The 19656-nt window shown below is 32.1% G+C and overlaps 1 protein-coding gene across 1 annotated transcript; it reads left to right on the top strand.

Annotated features, from left to right (window-relative positions):
• Nucleotides 1-5906: 5906 nt before the first annotated feature.
• Nucleotides 5907-8324, top strand: LOC136233749 (B3 domain-containing protein REM19-like). Its single transcript, XM_066023445.1, has 4 exons — nucleotides 5907-6075; nucleotides 7116-7409; nucleotides 7499-7650; nucleotides 7881-8324. The coding sequence occupies exons 1-4, from the start codon at nucleotides 5907-5909 to the stop codon at nucleotides 8163-8165; spliced, it is 900 nt and encodes a 299-aa protein (XP_065879517.1). The 3' UTR covers nucleotides 8166-8324.
• Nucleotides 8325-19656: the final 11332 nt, after the last annotated feature.

Below are 19656 nucleotides of genomic sequence, written 5' to 3'. Positions count from 1 at the left end.
GCAAAGAAAATAACTTTAAACTTTGTATTAATTATAATGATGAAATAAATGACGGAACCTCTAATTAAGTGGCTTTGAACGCGATAAAACCCTTTCGGGATAGTTGCCCTTACTCAAATTAAAACTCTTTCGAGATGATAATTTGCCTAAGTGTTCAATAAAGTTTCCTTGTAATGATTTTGAATTCAACTGCGTATTAATGAAAACACCAGCCTCACTTATATTGGATTGGTTACCATAAGTGCTGCATAACGATTTGTCGAATAGAACGGACTTTATTAGATGAAATATAAATTGATACAAGTTTACAGAGTGAAATCGCATGGACCCTTCGAGGGCGTGCAAGTGAACGGATTGATCAGTCCCTTCCTTGGGTTTCCTTAGGAGGTTGTTAGGCTCGGGGGCGGATCCTTTTACTAATTCTTCTCGTCGAATCTTTGGAATGAAGAATAATCTCATCTCCCACCAAAATGTAAACTAAACTGGAACAATGTCTAAACGCTTCTAAAGTTGTTATTATTGAGTAAACAATGTGTGTACATCACATTGTTTTGAACAGAAATAAAATCTAAACTCTGACTCTTTTCTGAGTCAGAGTTTCTACATAAACTCTGCACTAATCTAACTCTCTCAATATTACATTACATTACATAACATAACATGTTACATAACATAAAAACAACAACAACAACCTTTCTCTCCATATCAACTCTTTATTTATAGATGTTGAAGGGTTGTGACTGAAGTGATGTATCCGTTGGTTAAGAGTCGTGTCCGTTGTGAAAGGACGTCTTTATCCACTTGAACGAACGTGTTTCTTGGATTTCAGCATGTGTTAAATGCTCTTTGTAAATTTTCTGCACTTACCGAGGATGGAGATCCTCGGCCGTGAATGACGTAGCACTGAGCTGAGCTTCGGACGAAGGGTAGAAAATGTTATACCACGCGTGTCGCGGTCGCGGGTTCGAGATTCACTGTCGCGGCCCGGCAAGGTTTCTTACTTCTTGCTTTCGTTCCTGTCCTCGACTTGGCGCTTTCGATTTACGTCGTCTTTGACTCCTTTTGAAGGGTTTTTCTTCTGTTTTAGATCCTTTTTCGTTCCTATTTGGATTTTACCAAATATTTAGGTACCTCGCAAGAAAGAAAGATATTCGAAAGTAAAAGTAATCTAAACAGATATAAATAACACGAATATGTAATAAAAATGATGTAAATGTTAATGATATTTTAGGTATATTTTGGGCTTAACAGTCACTCAGGGCATTTACCATTTCATTTCTGAGCTGGGGAAGTGATATTACCTTATTTGATTGCTCCTCATCGTCAGATGCAATGGAGGGGTCAGCATGCTCAGAGATGCACGACTCAGTAAGTTCGTCAGCCATAAAACAGATCTTTGCTGACTCAGTGGCATCACCTTCTGATGATGAAGACTCATCACTGTCGCTCCATGTTGCCACCATTGCCTTTTTGCCGTTCTTCCTTTCTTTCCTCAGCGTGGGGCAGCTTGACTTAATATGGCCAGTTTGATGACATTCAAAGCATGTAATGGGCTTTGAGTTGTCCTTCTTGTATTTGTTGTCGCTGGACTCAGCTTTATACTTATCAAACTTTCTGTAAGGCTTCTTAGAATATTTGTCATTCTTTTTGAACAGCCTTTTCATCTTCCTGGTGAACATAGCCATCTCCTCATCATCTGTTGAGCTCCCATCATTGGAGTCAGCTTTCATGACAAGAGACTTTTGCTTCTTGTCTTCAGACTTTTCCTTCACCTTGAAATTCTTCATCGAGATCTCATGGGTCAGCAGTGAGCCAATGAGTTCATCATATTTGTAGGTGGTTAAGTCTTGAGCTTCCTCAACAGTTGTCTTCTTTGCTTGCCAGTTTTTAGGAAGACTCCTAAGAATCTTCTTGACTTATTCTTCCTCGGTGAAGATCTTCCCAAGTCTCTTGAGCTCATTGATGATGTTTGTAAACCTTGCATTCATGTCAGATATTCCCTCATCATCATTCATTTCGAATAGCTCGTATAGTCTCATCTGCTGGTTCACCTTGGACTCCTTTACTTTGTTGGTTCCTTCGTAGGTGACTTCCAGCTTCTTCCAGATCTCTTGCGCCGACTCACAACCTGATATCTTATAATATTCTGCAGCATCAAGCGCACAGTGAAGCATGTTTATAGCCGAAGCGTGATTTTGTAGCTTCTTGAGATTATCCTCTGTCCATTTGGCCTCAGCTTTAACAACTGTTTGGCCAGCCACAACTTCGACAGGTACAAATGGGCCTTGGACTATAGATAGCCAGACACTCATATTTGTAGCCTGAATGAAATTTTGCATCCTATTCTTCCAGAAGGTATAGTTAGACCCGAAGAATAGGGGAGGCCGAGTAATGGACAGCCCCTCAGGTAAGATCTGAGTTGTTTGGTTTCCTGGGAGAAACCGAGTGCTGTTTTCGCCCATAGTGGGGATCAGCTCAAGGTGGTTAAACCTTTTACAGTGAGCTTTTAAGCTCTGATACCACTTGTTGGTCCCTTATAACGTTACAAGTATAGTTCCAAGGGGGGGTTAGGAACTATTTAAAATTTTTCTTTAGGTCAGACTTCTTTTTCTTCAGGAAAAAGGTTTTAATCAGCGACGCTGAGTAAATAGCAAGACACTGGCTTAGTCAACTGGTGACTAGGTCAGTTTCTTTATTTGAGTCAGAAAATAGCACTTAGGGTCTATTCCTGAGCTCAGATATTCAATGCGCACAACTCAGCTTGACCTATTTACTTGGTCAGTTTTGTTTAAGCAAGCAATATAGATATTAAGGAGTTTAAGGTTAGAAAGATATTACTTAGCAGATTTATCCAGGTTCGGCCTCCAACCTACGTCCTGTCTCCGGAACACGTTCCGAGATTTCGAATTCTCTACTGACCTCTTTAACGGTAGAGCATCAAACCTTTTACAACTTAGAAGCTGAGTATAACATTAGTAGAATAAATCAAAGCATTTAAACTTAGTGTGTTTAGAATATTTTTAATGGTGGTCTCGAGATTTTAACGGAAAAATTGATTTGATGAAAATATGGAAAAATAAGATGCTATAGTGATGAAATAAGAAGATGTATGATATATTTATTTAATATAATAAATAAATACTCAATGCGAAAAGAGACACTTATAAATTATATTAAGATTAATATTAATACGCAATTGAGTTGTTGATTGGTTAACTAATTAATTCAATTAACTGATGTTTTTTTTAGCAATTTTAATTGTTTCAATTATTTAGCTACTTTTTTAATCAATCGATTAATCAATAAAATCAACAAGCTAATTTTTTCGGTTAATCAATTAATTACTCAATTTTTATTTACTTTCGATTTGCAAATAAAAATGAAAAGGGTTAGATGGGCTAAACTGAAGCTGAAATTAAACATTTGGGAGTGAAATTGAAATGAGAAAACAATAATGGGTGATTTTACAAAACGGGGAAGGTCTAACTTAAAACATGTCATGCTAAAGATTCAGCTTAAAAATGGGTGAATTGAACCTAAAATACTACTCCATCTGTTCCACAATATATGTCTTTTAAGGTTAGTGCACACTAATTAAGAAATGCAATTAATTTTAAGTAAAAGACTTTATTACCCGCGTATTAATTGCATCCACTAGTAACTTTATCGATTCCCAAGGCAAAAAGTCAACGTAAATAGGGTTATATTTGGTAAAAGTAAATTAATGTGCATAGATTGAAGCAAAATGTCATGTATTTTGGAACAAAAAAATTCTCTAGAAAGACATTTATCGTGGAACGGATGGAGTAATTGATATACAATATGCACACACTTTTCATATAAAGTTGAAAGAATTCAATAATGCATATGATAGTTGTAGACGTAGTAAGGTTTTCACCTGTGGGAGGATCGTCCTAACTCTAAGGTACTTTTTGGAATCGAAGTCCAATCGAGAAAGCGGTAAACTCGACAGGACTGGTGTTGGAGAGAGAGTTGTCACCTGAATTTTAGGTCTAGTGCTTAGATTTTTTGCGGGAACAAATGGATTCTGAAAGTTACGTACACTTGGAGAATGTTAATATTCCCTCAAAAAGAAATATTAAGCACTTCCAAAACCGCTCAGTGAATCCATAGGCATCCTACTTATTATTTTTAAATACATCTAGAATACTAATAAATCTTTTAAGCTTTTAAAGTTTGTTTTGAATGCTTGTTTTATTTGGAACAATCATGTTTATGTCATATTGCTAATTAATACATAAAATGTTACAACCACAAAAGCAATGGAATGAATACAAATTAAATACAATTACATTTGGACTTTTACGGGTCTTCAATCCACACCAAGATAATATTCTCTCATAATTTTATCAACTAAAATAAAAGGCTAAAAACAAATGGACAAAGGACTAAACTAAATAAACGGAAAAGTTTATTCAAGGACTAAATTGAAAAAAATACTTTAAAATTAAGGACTAAAGTGAATAAAGCAAAAAAATATTAAATTTGGGATTAAACCAATGAAATAAAAAGTTCCAATTTAAAGACTAGAATGAATAGAATTGAAAGTTCCAAAACTAAAACAAATAAAATAGAAATTATTGAATTAGAAACTAAAATGAAAAAAATATAGAGGACCTTCACCAAACCCCACTCTCATTGTATTTTTATCTTTTGATGATGTAAACAGGTGGCGGTCTTTCAATTAATAATAATATTAGTGGAAGCCAGCTAAACAAATTATACTACAAATATACTGATGGTACACTTAATATACTGACCGTATAATATACATAATACATTATACATTTTATTATTGACAAATTTATAGTTAATTAATTCAATTTTTACAATTATGTTTTCCTTTTTATTATTTGTTAACTGATATTTATTTAAACCGAATACTGCATTTAATTAATTAGAATTTCTTTTTTACTAAAGTTTTTAATTGATATTAAGAAATATATATATATAAGTACTTAAAAATAAGCTAAAGAGATAATAAAAATGAGTGAAAGAGATAATAAATAATAATTTCATCCCCTCTCTATCGTGCTTTTGTTATTCTTATTTTAACCTTTAAATTTCATCACTCTCATATTCCTTTCATTTTTCTGCATCTCCCTAATCCCTTTATCTTTTTTTTATCCATGCCTAGCTGCAAGTAATTTCCACATTCAAATTTATAATCATATAGCCCTTTGTTTTACATGATTAATTTCAGGACCGTTATAAACATAATAACCATGTTACGATACTTTTTTTCCAATTTTAATTATATTACATATCTATCTAGTTATATCTAAAATCTAAAAGTTGAAACAAAAGCATGTCCATATTTTACCACATTAGCAATTTATGTCCATGTGTAAATTTTGAAGATTTGTAATTTTTTTTTCCTCTATTTTCTCCCAAAAATCAATTAATTGTATTAGTCAAATATAAAAGGACTCAAACAATAAAAAGGATCCTTTAAGTCTTCCTGAAGTCTTTGCCCTGTCAACTCCAAACATTTTACGTTATACTCCGACATCAAAATGCTCCCAATTTCTTCTCAATCTTGACACCGCTTCCTCTCATACATATTCAATTCCTTGACTTCCTCTCAAACTGCTCCCAATTTCAACTGATTCATATCAAAGGAGGTAATTGCGATTGATTTTCTTACTTTATGGCTTTGTCTTTACTTTTGATTTCCTTTTCCCGGTACAGAAATCACAAATGATGAATTGAGTTTGAATTTATGACTAGGGAAAAAGAAATATTTGCAATCGCCAAACAGATGAAATAGTTTATGAATAAGGTGAATCAATCTCCCTTTTTTGGGACTTGATAGGATTTAATAGTTGGAGGAAGAGTATGTTTTCCTGTTTTGATATGATGTTATGGTCTTGCTTTGTTATACAATGTCAACCTCTGATGTTTATTGGTTTATGGCTGTGCTTCCTTTTCTTCGGCCTTCTCAATGGTTACAAAAGGGATGCTCTTTAAGAAACATTCTCAGATTCTCTGCTGTCCACAGAGAGGAATATTCTTGTATAATATCTGTTATATTCTTGTACATTTTAGAATATGGTGAAGCTCCAGACTTTGCTACTCTTATTGAGAATATTATAGTTAGAAGAAAATTATAGTTTGTGGTTTACCAGAGCATAGGTGCAGAGGCAGTGTTCTTGTATAAATAGAGTTTTTGGTGAGTCCTATGTTTCTGGTGTATGTTGGTTCCTTGTTGTTACCACTTTTTTGACATGAGTATCATTTACACCATATTGTAAAATATATAGATAAAACAATAGGTTTATGACACAATAACTTGTTTCGATACTCTTATTGATACAAATGCTATTGTTGGTATGTGATTGCCTAGTTTTGGACTAGAGTGCTTGAGTGATTAGCATATGAGCTGCAACATACATACCCCATATAGCAAAGTCTGAAATGTTTTTAATATTTTGTTTAATTTGTGCAATTTGTATGTGTAGATGTTTATAAAATCTGTCATGATTGTTGCATCATGAAATTTTGTTCTCCAATAAGAAAGATATTTAAAGGACTCATAATGATATTAAAAAATGATATTTGGGTTAATTTCTTTGGATATGAAATGTTTGAGTTTGTAAGCTGGTTTTGGTATTATTAGACTAATGCTTGAGTTATTTTGTAGGTTTAAGATCTTGGTTTTGTCACATTCCTTCATATATTATCAAATAAAATGATATGATATTATATTTTGTCTAGTAAAATACTTTTATTGGTTGAACTGAGTTCCAAAATACTCTTCAGGTGAAGTACTAAAGCAGTTCAACAATGGTTTCTTGCTCTAAAAACAACAATCTGTTTAAAGAAGATCAAAGACCTCATTTTTTCAAGTTTATTCTTGCTGATTCGGTGCATGAACACAAGGTGGTTAGCATTTAATTATCTTATTGTTCTTCTAACTTTAGTTATTCCATATTAATCATATAAAAATAAATAGGAAATTCCAAAAAAATTTGTGAAACGTTTTGGAGGCTATCTTTCAAGTCCAATAATCTTGAAGGCACCTTCTGGTCAAAAATGGAAAGTTGATATTGTCAAAAGTGAGGGCGCGTTTTGGCTGCAAAATGGATGGTAAGAGTTCGCTGAATTTTACTCACTCGATCATGGATATCTTGTAGTATTTGAATATGATAAGAGTGCCGCTGAATTCAATGTCATCATATTGGACAACACTGCCACAGAGATAGAATATCCTTTTACTTTTGGAGCTAATGTTGACGAACAACAATTTCAAGAGAGAAAAATTGAAGTTGTTGAATCAGAAAGTGATGTTTCTGCTGAAATCTTGCCATCTAATGCTAATCTTGATGAACAATTCGAAAAACCTCCGGATTTTGCAACAACATTTAATACAAAGGATCAAGCTGAAGGTATGTTATTTCCATTCTTATAACTAGAAGGTTACGTCATATTTCTAAATACTTATTCGATTAATGATTGTCCTTGTTTGTCAAACCAGTGCTACAAAGGGAAAGTAAGACTTCTTCAACAAACAAAAAACTGATAAAGGAAGAAAAAAAGAAGGCTGTTGAAAAAGCACTGTCCAATTTCCAACCGGAAAATCCTTCATTCACGATTATAATACAACCATCCTATGTTGATAGTTTCTTGGTAAACATCAATTCTTCAAATTGTCAAATCATTTTAGAATCACATATTTCATTAATCTCATCATTTTATTCTTTCATATTTATGTATAAATTGGTCCACTTGAACAACTTGGAATAACATTAAGCTAACAATTATTTTAAAAACAAATATAAAATAAAAACCAGGATGGACTTTTACACAACAAACAAACATGAAAAATTTATCATTGTTATCCTTTATGTTTTGTGCAGGTAATACCACGTAGGTTTGCCAAGAAATATATCAACAAAGAGCTGGCAAATATAATTCTGAATTCTGTGGACCAAAGAACTTGGTCAGTTGAATATGTGGAGATAAAAATAGGTGGAATTAAAGTAGCTAGGCTATGTCATGGTTGGAGGAAATTTGTAGAAGATAATCATTTGAAAGTTGGCGATGTTTGTATCTTCGAATTGATTAATCACAATGCAACCACCACATTTAAAGTTGTAATTTCCAGAGAAAATCAAGATGCAAAAACCGTTTGCCAGTGTTAGAAAGGAGGAAGTTTACTGGGAGCTTCATAAAGCCATTAAAAATCTCAATTAATCACCACCACGTGTGCGGCGGCTACCTCCGTGCTTGTTGGAGTTTAAAGTTGATGATTATGAAGCTGTTCGTGATTGGCTTGCCCTTTGCGTTCTTTTCTGGAAGCATCTTTGTTTTGTATTAGTTGTTCTTAATTTCTTCTATATTTTGCTTCTTACAATATAGATGCATTGCTTACTTTTATGGTTGACTTTGGTTTAATTTTTGACTCTGGCAAGCCTCCATAGGCTAATTTGTAACAAGCATTTTGGCTGTTTTTAATGATTAGCTTTATTAATATTGGAGTCATGTTAGCCATTGGAGATTTATAAAGAGGCTTATATCCTGAAATGCAAACTGACACTAGATTTAGCTACTTGGTATGTCTTCCAAGCATAGAATATGTAATGTCTACATCTTTGTGGCTTCATTAGAACGTTATAGTTATGTTGAGGGATTATGTCTATAGCTTTATCGGTTAAATTGGTAGAGATTTTGGATTCTGAGTCCCGGTACCCTAAGAGCTCTATGAAGCAGAGACAGTGCAGCTGGTGACATATTATGCACAATCCCTTTGTTTTGGTTCCATAAAACTGTTTAGTCATGGCATTAGAATTATTTAGTAACAAATATTTTCTTTCATTACTTAGAGTTTTAAGCTGAGAGGCAAGTAGTTCTATCATACATGTAGTGTTTATAAATCAGTTTAGAAGATGCAATCGAATAAACTTATATATTTCAATTGCCTCTTTTGCTGAAACCTTACTATCATTGGTATAGAAAACAATAAAAGCCAATCATGCTCATATTCCATTTAGTCAGCCTGCATAAATGATGTGTGTATCTAGCGGGTTCCGGAATAGTTGTGAGATGCTTTATTATCATATACTATATAACGTCCGAAGCTAGACTGTAGAGGAGTAATATGTTGTCGTGCTGCAGTATTGACCGATTTGGTTGCTATTATTATGCTTTATAACTGTCTATTCTCCAATCATATCTGCATAATTTTATGTAGCGGCTTAGCAGTGTAATCAATTTATGGAAAAAGAGGGTCACCATCTCATTAAGATGCTACAAATGAAACACCGCCCTATGGAATCCTAAGAGTGTAAAATGAGCTTAAATTTGATTTACTTTATAAACTGTTAAATCCAAATTTTTTAAACTATTTTGTGGTTCCAATCTATAAGGGTTTCTAAGAGATCCAAAGGGCTGCAAAATTTGTGGTTTTCAAAGCTAACTTGCTCAGTATTTAAAATTTAGTATACTGAGCGTGATGAAGAATTATTATGTTGCATATGTTTCTTACAGGATGCCACGCTGCTTTAAAATTTGGCTAAGAAAATTTTCATTATTGGAGAAATTTTCACATCACAAAAAGGGCTTATGGTTTTCTACTTCCATTTTCATCTTACATGGAGTTTAATCTACTAAGAAAAATAGAAATTCTTTGCAAGCAACCTTTCTGAAACTTCTAACAATGCTGTTACAAAGTGAAGTGCAGCATATGCCATGATTTCAAAAGCCTTTACTTCATTTTCTAATGAAGGTGGATTAATCATATTGTCCGAAAATCCGAAAATCTACTAAACTTGTTATTGCATCTTCATTGTCAATATCCTTGAATATAGTTGTCTTCTCCTCGAAAACTGCTGATTCCATGTAAGGTCTAACATGAAATGGTATTCACATCACAAACATGAAATTTCCTGCTCCATAGCTCCAAGAGAAGTAGATAACCATGTATCCCTATTTTATAGGAGCTTAGTATTTGAATGCAATTGTAATCTGTATAAATACGCATTGAACTATCAATAACAATCACAGAACATTCCTATTTGTTACAGACTGTACATAATATACACAAAGATTTAGAAAGATAAAATGCAAAAGGGACTTCACCAGCAAAGGGTTTCAATTATTAGCTATTGGGAGAGTTGTGCCATCATGGCCAGTATAACTTTGATTTGAGCGGAAGGAAGATTGAATATTTATCATGAGTTCATAAGCCCCAGTTCGCACTACTTAGTTTGAGTTCATAAAGAGTTTCTCTGATGAAGAAGGGATTGCTGGCATGGTTTTACTACCAGTACCCAAATTCCCAGCCTTTATGTAAATTAACAAAGATATTAAACTACATGACATTAAATATTAATGGAAAAATCAACATTTTTTTTTTAGTAAAAAGTAGTCGAAAGAGAACAACAAGGGCAGGACATCCGACTAGGCCGACACCCCCCAAGCCAATCGCAAAACCCCCTTAAGCCAAATATACTAATAAAAAAGAAATCAAAAGAGTATATGGTCTTAGGAGAATCTATATTTTTCCATGCCAGAGAAATCATATAAAATAAAAGAATTACAAAAACCTAAGTGGGAATCCTACCAATAAGGCTCTGTCGCGCTGTGAGCAAACTTTGCTAGTGAATTAGGAGCTCGGTTACCTTACCTGTAGATACATGTGGTACCACGAATCTCATGGAAGATAAGTAAGAAAGACAAAGCAGTCAGTCAGTCTTGACGAACAACCCATGGGACCTTGACAGAGCCACTCTCAAACAAATGTACAACATAACTCAAGTCACTTTATAACTAAAGATGACGCGTTCTTGACAGCGAAAATTGCACTTTTCAACTCAGCCAACCAATTAAAAAGAGTTAGCAATGGGGAAAGTAAAAGCTCCTCTAGGAAAGGCCAGTGAAATTCTATAGATGCCTGTCCATGGGCTCCAGAAGCTGAGCCGTTGATATTGCATTTTATCCACCCGGCCAGAGGTCGCTGCCAACACACTGAAATGACACGAGGAGAACTAGGGAGATGCACAGCAATATTTAAAATTCAACACTGACTATTAAAAGAAACCCATATATTAATACTCAGCAGCATAATATCTAAAGCACTCACACAATGAAATGGTAAACCAAAATCAAATTGTATGCTTCTGTACTCAAAGGGAAGCTATCAATTTCACCAAATTCAGACAATTCCATTTCCTCTACCAATGTTCTCTTCTATTAACCATTCTTACAAGAAGAAATTCCATTAAACTGACATACAAATTTCATTTCTAATTCTAACAAAAGAAAAATATTTAACTGGCATTGATAAAGCCTTAAAAATATTTCACTTATAGAGCCATTGATAAACCTAGAAGTCACCATAATCAAACTCCATCCTCGAGGAAAGACTATCAAACAATTCTCAATCTTAGTCCTTGCACATCAGATCATCCATACAATATACAAAAAAAAAAAACAACAATTCCGAATTTTAATCCTTGCATATTGGATCGTCCATACAATATACAAAAAGAAATACAAGATATTAGATATATTTTTCTTCGAATGAGATCTCAATTCCAATAACAGTTTCATTAGCTATCTTACAATTAAAACATCTAGTGACAATTAAAAAAAAAATTCAACTTCAGACTCTAGTAAATAAAAGAAAAAAGAAAGAAAAAAAAAGCAAGACTCCAATTTTACATGCTACACTTTCAAATGAAAAAACATTATTTTGAATTTTTATAATATCATAGTGCACTCACAAATTAATTGAAAACAAACCAGATTTGAGTACTTCATGTGTTGAAAATGGTGTTACCCTGTGGCAAAAGAAAGACTACTCTGGTGGCTAAGATTGCACAATGTGGCCAGCGATCAACAGTAACTAGGGGAGGAAAAACCTCCTCTCTTATGTTTAGTCATTGCCGACCACATGGGCAATCTTAGCCAGAGTAGCCATATAGATCATTTTGTCTTCTGTTTCACCAAACTGATAAGCTATATATACATATATAGGACCTTCACCAAACACCACTCAGGCTGTATTTTCTTGTCCAGATTTGCATGCTAAGAAAGAAAGAAAGACTACTCTGGTGGCTAAGATTTCACAACGTCGCCGGCGATCAACCATAACTAGGGGAGAAAACACCTCCACCCTTATGTTTAAGTCATCATCGCCGATGACATGTGCAATCTCAGCCAGAGTAGCCATATAGATAATTATTTCCTCTCTTTCAGCAAACTGATAAGCTATATATATATATACAGGACCTTCACCAAACCCCACTCCCACTGTATTTCTGTAATTTTGATGCTGTAAACAGGTGGCATTCATTCCAGTAACAAGAATATTAGTGGAAGCCAGCTCAACAAAATCTGTAACTTCCAATTTTTCTTTTTATTTTTTGTTTTTATTCAATGAATCAAGGAATACTTACCATCTTTTCTATTGTTTTCCATGTGAAGCATTCTACAAAAAAATTATACCACAAATATCCTGAAGGTACAGTTAATATACTGATAGTATAATATACATTATACATTTTATTAGTAACAAATTTATAGTTAATTAATACAATTTTTATAATTTTGTTTTCTTTTATTTTATTTGCTTACTGATATTTGTTTAAACCCAATGCTGCATTTAATTAATTAATTCTTTTTTACTCAAGTTTTTAATTGATGTTAAGAAATGTATATATACAAAAGTACTTAAAAGTGAGCCAAAGAGATGATAAAAATGAGTGAAAGAGATAATAAATAATCATAATTCTTTTTTTTTAAATCATAATTCTTTAGAATAATTAAATAATTTTTAAAAAAACAAACTTAGTTACTTAACATTTAGTTCAATTATCAATGTTTATTATTGTTAGTAGCGTTAATTGTTTCGTTACTCTTTTTCCCAATAATAGATATTTTTCAATTCTGACCAAATATTGATAAATCTATGGTTTAAATAAAATTAAAAGAAAAACTATAAAAAAACATATAGATATTAAATATGTCCTAATGTCGAAAAGGGTGTTTTCAACTCGACCTCGGGAAAAATCTCAAAATTACAGATTATGTCCTTACGAACTGATGTACATATATATTTGTGTTAGCCCAAATAAATAAATAAAATTTATTTATTTAAATAAAAGCATGTAGTTAACTTTAAAGTAAAGTCTTTTGTTTTTTTTCTTTCCTTTCCTACCAAAAAGAAAAACTTTAGAGTAAAGTTCTAAAAAATAAAATTATGGAAAAGAAAAGAAATAAAAAAAATTATGTTTAGTCATTGCTGGCCACATGTGCAATCTTAATGAGAGTAGCCATATACAGTAAAACCTCGATAAATGCATATCCTTGGGACCGGAAAAAAATATTCATTAAGCGAGATTATTTATTTATCGATAAATGAATAAATGAACAATGATGATGGAAATGATATGATGATGAATAAATGAACAATGATGATGGAAATAAATAAATGACCGGATAATTTTTCATTGTAAAATGCATATACACAAAGAAATTATCCAGTCAATAATGAACAATGATGATGGAAATGAGACTTGTCATCTTAAACAACTACTTGCTACAACATGAGCAAAATATACCAGAAGTTGTGTTTGCACTACGTGGAAAGAAAAATAAATAAACTATAGATAAAAAAAATTCAAAAGAAATGACTTCTAGTTGATTGATTGAAAGGTTTTGGTCTATATATATATATATATATATATATATATATATATATATATATTGTATGTAATTCAATAATTATTAATTATTATTTTCATTGGGCACTTAAGGATTTAAATATTTTTATTACTTAATGCATTTAGGGAGGTTATTACTTTAGTCCATTGGCCCAAGTCGCGACCGAAAGAATTTATTATATAAACGAGGTTATTACTTTATCGAGCATTCATTTATCGAGGTTTAACTGTAGATCATTCTGTCTTCTCTTTGAGCAAACTGATAAGCTATATACACATATACACAACCTTCACCAAACCCCACTCCCACTGTATTTTCTTGTCCATATTTGAGTGCTAAAGAAAAAAAGTATACTCTGGTAGCTAAGATTGCACAGCGTTGGTGACGATCAACCATAACTAGGGCAGAAAACACCTCCTCCTTTCTATTTAGTCATTATCCGTGACATGTGCAATCTCAGCCAGAGTAGCAATATAGATGATTACGTCTTCTCTTTCAGCAAACTGATAAGCTATATATACATATACATGATCTTCACCAAACCTCACTCCCACTGTATTTCTGTAATTTCCATGCTGTAAACAGGTGGCATTCATTCAAGTAATAATAATATTAATGGAAGCCAGCTGAACAAATTCTGTGACTTGGCAATTTTTCTTTTTTGTTTTTATTCACAGTGAATACTTACCATCTTTTCTGTTGTTTTCCATGTGAAGCATCCTATAAAAATTATACTACAAATATACTGATGGTACACTTAATACACTGATTGTATAATATACATAATACATTGTACATTTATTAGTGACAAATTTATAGTTAATTAATCTGATTTTTACAATTATGTTTTCTTTTATTTTATTTCCTTACTCATATTTGTTTAAACCAAATGCTGCATTTAATCAATTAATTTCATTTTTACTAAAGTTTTTAATTAATTAATTTCTTTTTTACTAAAGTATTTAAAAATGATCCAAAGAGATAATAAAAATGAGTGAAAGAGATAATAAATAATCATAATTATTATTTAAAAAAACATAATTTTTTAGAATAATTAAATAATTTTTTTAAAAACAAGCTTAGTTACTTAAAATTAAGTTCAATTATCATAGTTTAATGTTTATTATAGTTACTAGCGGTTAATTGTTCTGCTACTCTTTTTCCCAAATTTGACAAAAATATGAAAAAATAAGATGTTATAGTGATGAAATAAGAAGATGTATGATATATTTATTTAATATAAATAAATAAATAAATAAATAAATACTAAATGCGAAAAGAGACACTTATAATTTTATTTATTAAAGGGTCGGGACGAGTTTCACCAAACCGTCGGACATCCTAGCTAGGCTGGCACCTAGCAGAAATAGGGGAGCCCCCGGAGGACCCGTCAGTGTTCACTTTCACCCAGTTCGGTGGCGGTGGGAGGAGGCCGGGGTTGAATATAAAGAGACCTCAAGAAGCGGAGGTCGTAGAGGCTAGAGCAGGTACCAACACTATTCAGACTGGATTCACGGATGTGTCTGATAAGCTTGGTGATAGTTTTTTGGATTGAAGGTAGCTCTAACTCGAAGAGTTCGCCAAACTAACCAAAAGCAGCTGATGACTGCTGCTTGCTAGAGTAACCGCACCTGTTTTCCAAATTTAAATTTCATTAGCCGCTTGAAAAAGCTAAAGAAGTTACCTGTGAAGTCCAGCTTTACACCAAAGACGTGGCTCAGACATCGCCAAATCGCAGAAGTATACGAATAGGCGGTGAACAGATGCACTGATGTTTCAGGAGCGGTCAGACACAAGCAACAGCGGGAAGCAATATGAAAGCCTCATGTTTGTAGATTCTCGTGAGTAGGCAGTCGGTTGTACAATAGACGCCAGCACAACAAAGATCTAGAAGGAGGGATATTAGCACCCCAAATGAAAATATGCCAAAATAGTTCAGTGAATCCATCTAAGCTTTTAAAGTTCATTTTGAATGCTTGTTTTGTTTGTAAAATAATGTTTATGTCATATTGCACATTAATATACAAAATAAATAAAGAAGAAAATATTACAACCACAAAAGCAATAGAATGAATACAAATTAAATACAATTACATTAGGACTTTTACCGGTCTTCAATCCATACCAAAATAATATTCTCTCATACTTCTATCAATTGAAATAAAAGGTTAAAAACAAATGGACAAAGGACTAAATTAAATAAACAGAAAAGTTTATTTCGGGAAATTGAAAAAAAAAATACTTCAAAATTAAGGACTAAAGTGAATAAAACAATTTTTTTTTATCAAATTTGGGATTAAACCCAATGAAATAAAAAGTTCCAATTTAGGGATTAAAATGAATAGAAAGTTCGAAATTAGAGACTAAAATGAATAAAATAGAAAATTATTCAATTAGAAACTAAAATTAATAAATGTAAAGTTCTAAATTATGGAATGAAATAAATAAAATAGAAAGTTATTAAATAAGTATAAATGAATAAAAAATAAAAAAATAAAAGTTAATTAATATATAAAATACAAATAAAACTAAGAGTAATCTGAGACTCAATCGAATATAATCGTCTCAATTGTTGAGTAAAAAAACACTAATTAATTAAATTAAAAATTAAATCAAAAAGATGAAATTAAAGATTTTGATAACTATCAGTATCCAAACGACCATAAAATGAAATTTATCTTGGTTCGTTTATTCTGAATTATTTTTATGAATGAAGTGAATTAACTAAATTAATAATATTAACTAGTAACAAATTAAAAAAATAGATTAATTTGAATAAATTTAAAACTCATAACAAATGATTTAACTAGTAAATCATTGTTTTTAGACCTTTAAAAAATGAAATCTCGTACTTCAATCCAACCTTAATTTAAATCAATTTAAAGGAATCAAATATACACATGAAATATATTTGACAACCCCTTTAATACAAATTAAAGCTAAAATTAATATAAAATAGGAGAAAAGATGAACAATACATCTATTTTTCAGTATAAATAATAATATAAAAAGTATTACATACATGCTGTTTTCTCTCAACAACATTTACCTATGTTGTGGGATTCTTAGAAAATCACGAGTAAGGGTCACAAATCGTATATTTTAGAAAATTAGAATTTATTCAGGTTGTTTCGATACAGTTTTGCTAATATTTAGTCTGATTTTGGTCTCCCTCAAAAATTGGTCTAAGAGCTGATATTTATAAGGACAATTAGGGTTTCAGAGTTAGAATCGGGAAAAAGTAAAAAATGAAGGGTCATATGGAGATTTTTAACTTTTTAATTCATAAAGGTAATAGCAAATAGGGAAAGGGTGACGCACCGTCAGCACTAACGTGTTGTCATGTGTTTGTCATGCGTCGACATATGGCCTCCCTCTTCAATCCCTTCTCAGCTACATTCAGCTCAAAAATACCCTTATTGATATCTAATTTTGATGATTTTTATTCTTTTGGATTCATTTTGATGAGTCGAACATTTTTGTGTTCTATGGCTAAAAACGACTCTATCTAAGGTTAGTATCCAATTTCATCCCGAATTTTACTTAAAACTTCACCTAGTCATAAATTCTTTATTAGACCTCCAAATTGGGCTTGGAAACGTTCATTATAACATTCTCGGGGGACACAACTCACTAAGATATCCCAAGATTCAATTTGGCTTTCTAAGAGATTTCATTTTTGAATGAGAAAGGTTTGATTTTGACTTCCTAACAAGTGATTATTTTGTGATTCACTTTTGATCGTATTTACTAAACATCCTTCAAATATTTTCATCACAAGGCTCTGATTCCATCATGTACAGTTTCTCCTACTTTATCATGCTTGTGAGTTATGTGCATTTTGAAACAAGACTGTTTTCAAAGTAAATAGTTTAAAAAATAATTGTTTACCCCTACTTTGGAGAAGTTTTATAGAAATATGTATAAGGAAACAAAAAAAAACAAGTAAATACTCATCTAGGGTTGGAGGATACTGCATAAAGCCGGAAAATGTTATCTTGGAACATAATGTATATAACTGAATCATTCTCTGTAAATTACAACCAAAACTGTGTTGTACATATTAATTAGTAATTCAAACTTGTAATTGAAATTTTTTGTTGACAGTATATGCTTTTTAAAATTTTCCTTTCTAGTGTGGACATGTACTTAGTGTCATGTCAAAGTAGAAATTAATTGGAATTTTCTTCCATAATTCTCAACATTATATTGCATAACCAAGCAAAGCCACATTAATCCGATTATGTAATTAATTAAGTGATTTCTTGGGTATCATATTGAATTTGTTTTTAAATACCAATTAACCAAATAAAATAGGAGGATACAAAAAAATATATATAATTCACGATTTTCTTTTTGTATGGAAGTTGAGACTAGAAAGGAAAAAAGTTGTGTGCATCCCAACTAGAAGGAAAATATATATATAGAACTTTTAAACACAATCAGACCTGAATATTATTAAAGAAGGGAAAAGTTTACAAAAAAAATAAAACAACAATTTAGAAAAACCAGAAAAAGCAAACAAACAACACCAAAATACAGGGATATGTTTTTTTCCATTCAATTAGAGACCATGTTTTCAAGGCAGCCAATCCCAAAGACTTCTCCATATCGGGCTTGTCATTTGAAATGTGGGCGATACGGGAAACGCTGAAGGCGATAGCAAGAGACCTGGGGTAAAAAAGGGGTGTGGTGAAGGCGGGGACGTTGGCTGTGGCGTCATCATGTCAGAGGGCTGCTGTGGGGTTAGATTATTGCAGCAAGGAGAATCTAGTGGGGCTAGAGGCAAAATCCGGAATGGGCGGTGGGGATCGACTTGTGAAGATAAGGCATATAACCAGAAACCGGAGATTCTGCAGCCGGATGGACTGGTGGAAAGGGTGATAAGGGTGATAGAGGCGGCGGTGGTGGGTGGGGGGAAGTGTTGGATGCATGAGGGGGGAGGTTGGTAATGTCCGCCAAGGGAGGAGGTCGGATACTTTGGAGGCGAGAGCTGAGAGGCTTAGGCGGGTGAATAGGAGGAGGAGTAGAGAAGCTTTGATGATTTATCAATGATTTATATCACTATTCATGTCATGATATTAATGAGCAAAGAGATTAAATTTTTGTATTCTAAAAAAAATTAACTTTATGAGAATTAAATTGATTTTTTATATTCTGGATAAACGAATACATAACTTTCATTGCTTTTGACTGTGAAAGCATAGTATTTGTAGTTTTGCATAATTACTACCAAAAGGGTAGGTTTACATATGAACTATAGAAAAAAAAATTCTATCTAACATAAAATTCCAATTACAATTGGAAATATAAAATTCTAATTAAATTGAATATACTTAATATATTATCATATTAATTTTTAGAAAAAGAAATGTCATCATATTAATTAATCATTTGAGAAAGTTAGAAATATAAATAAAAGACCATATTTTTTAGAAAAAAAAAAGAAAGAAGATAATCTGGACTCAATTGTGAAATCCAAGAGAAGTTGAAGATGATATTGTTGGAAAAAATACATAATGTAGCACTTTTGTAGTGTTATTTTTTTTATCAACTCGAGGGTTAAATATGTAACAGATAAATGACACTTAAAATAACTTGAAATACATTGTAAGTTTAAAACGGACAAATGATGAATGAGAAATTAAAGCTAAAAGGAACCACTTGGAACTAATTATATACAATTGACTGACTAATTTCATTCAAATTCTGAAACGTTGGAATTAATTGTATTCAATTGACTCACTAATTTCGTTCAAATTCTGAAACGTTGGAATTAATTATATTCAATTGACAGAGTAATTACATTCAATTGAAACGGTTGTAACAATTGTGATTAATGGCATTCAATTGAAATGGTTGTAACGGTTGGTCATAATTTCATTTAATTGACTAATTACATGAATTAATATGTATATAACGTTTTTTTCCAACGCCTTCATATATGAATAATTGACCGGATTATAT

This window comes from Euphorbia lathyris, chromosome 6 (assembly GCF_963576675.1).
Source record: "Euphorbia lathyris chromosome 6, ddEupLath1.1, whole genome shotgun sequence".
Lineage (NCBI taxonomy): Eukaryota > Viridiplantae > Streptophyta > Magnoliopsida > Malpighiales > Euphorbiaceae > Euphorbia > Euphorbia lathyris.
This window is presented reverse-complemented; position numbering and strand designations above follow the sequence as displayed.

Excerpts from the sequence above, each read along its gene's own strand:
- LOC136233749 (XM_066023445.1), top strand. The coding sequence starts at position 5,907 with ATGTCAACCTCTGATGTTTATTGGTTTATGGCTGTGCTTCCTTTTCTT. Across the intron at positions 6,076-7,115 it reads CTTGTACATTTTAGAATATG|AGTTCGCTGAATTTTACTCA; the intron begins GTGAAGCTCCAG and ends ATGGATGGTAAG. Across the intron at positions 7,651-7,880 it reads CCTATGTTGATAGTTTCTTG|GTAATACCACGTAGGTTTGC; the intron begins GTAAACATCAAT and ends TGTTTTGTGCAG.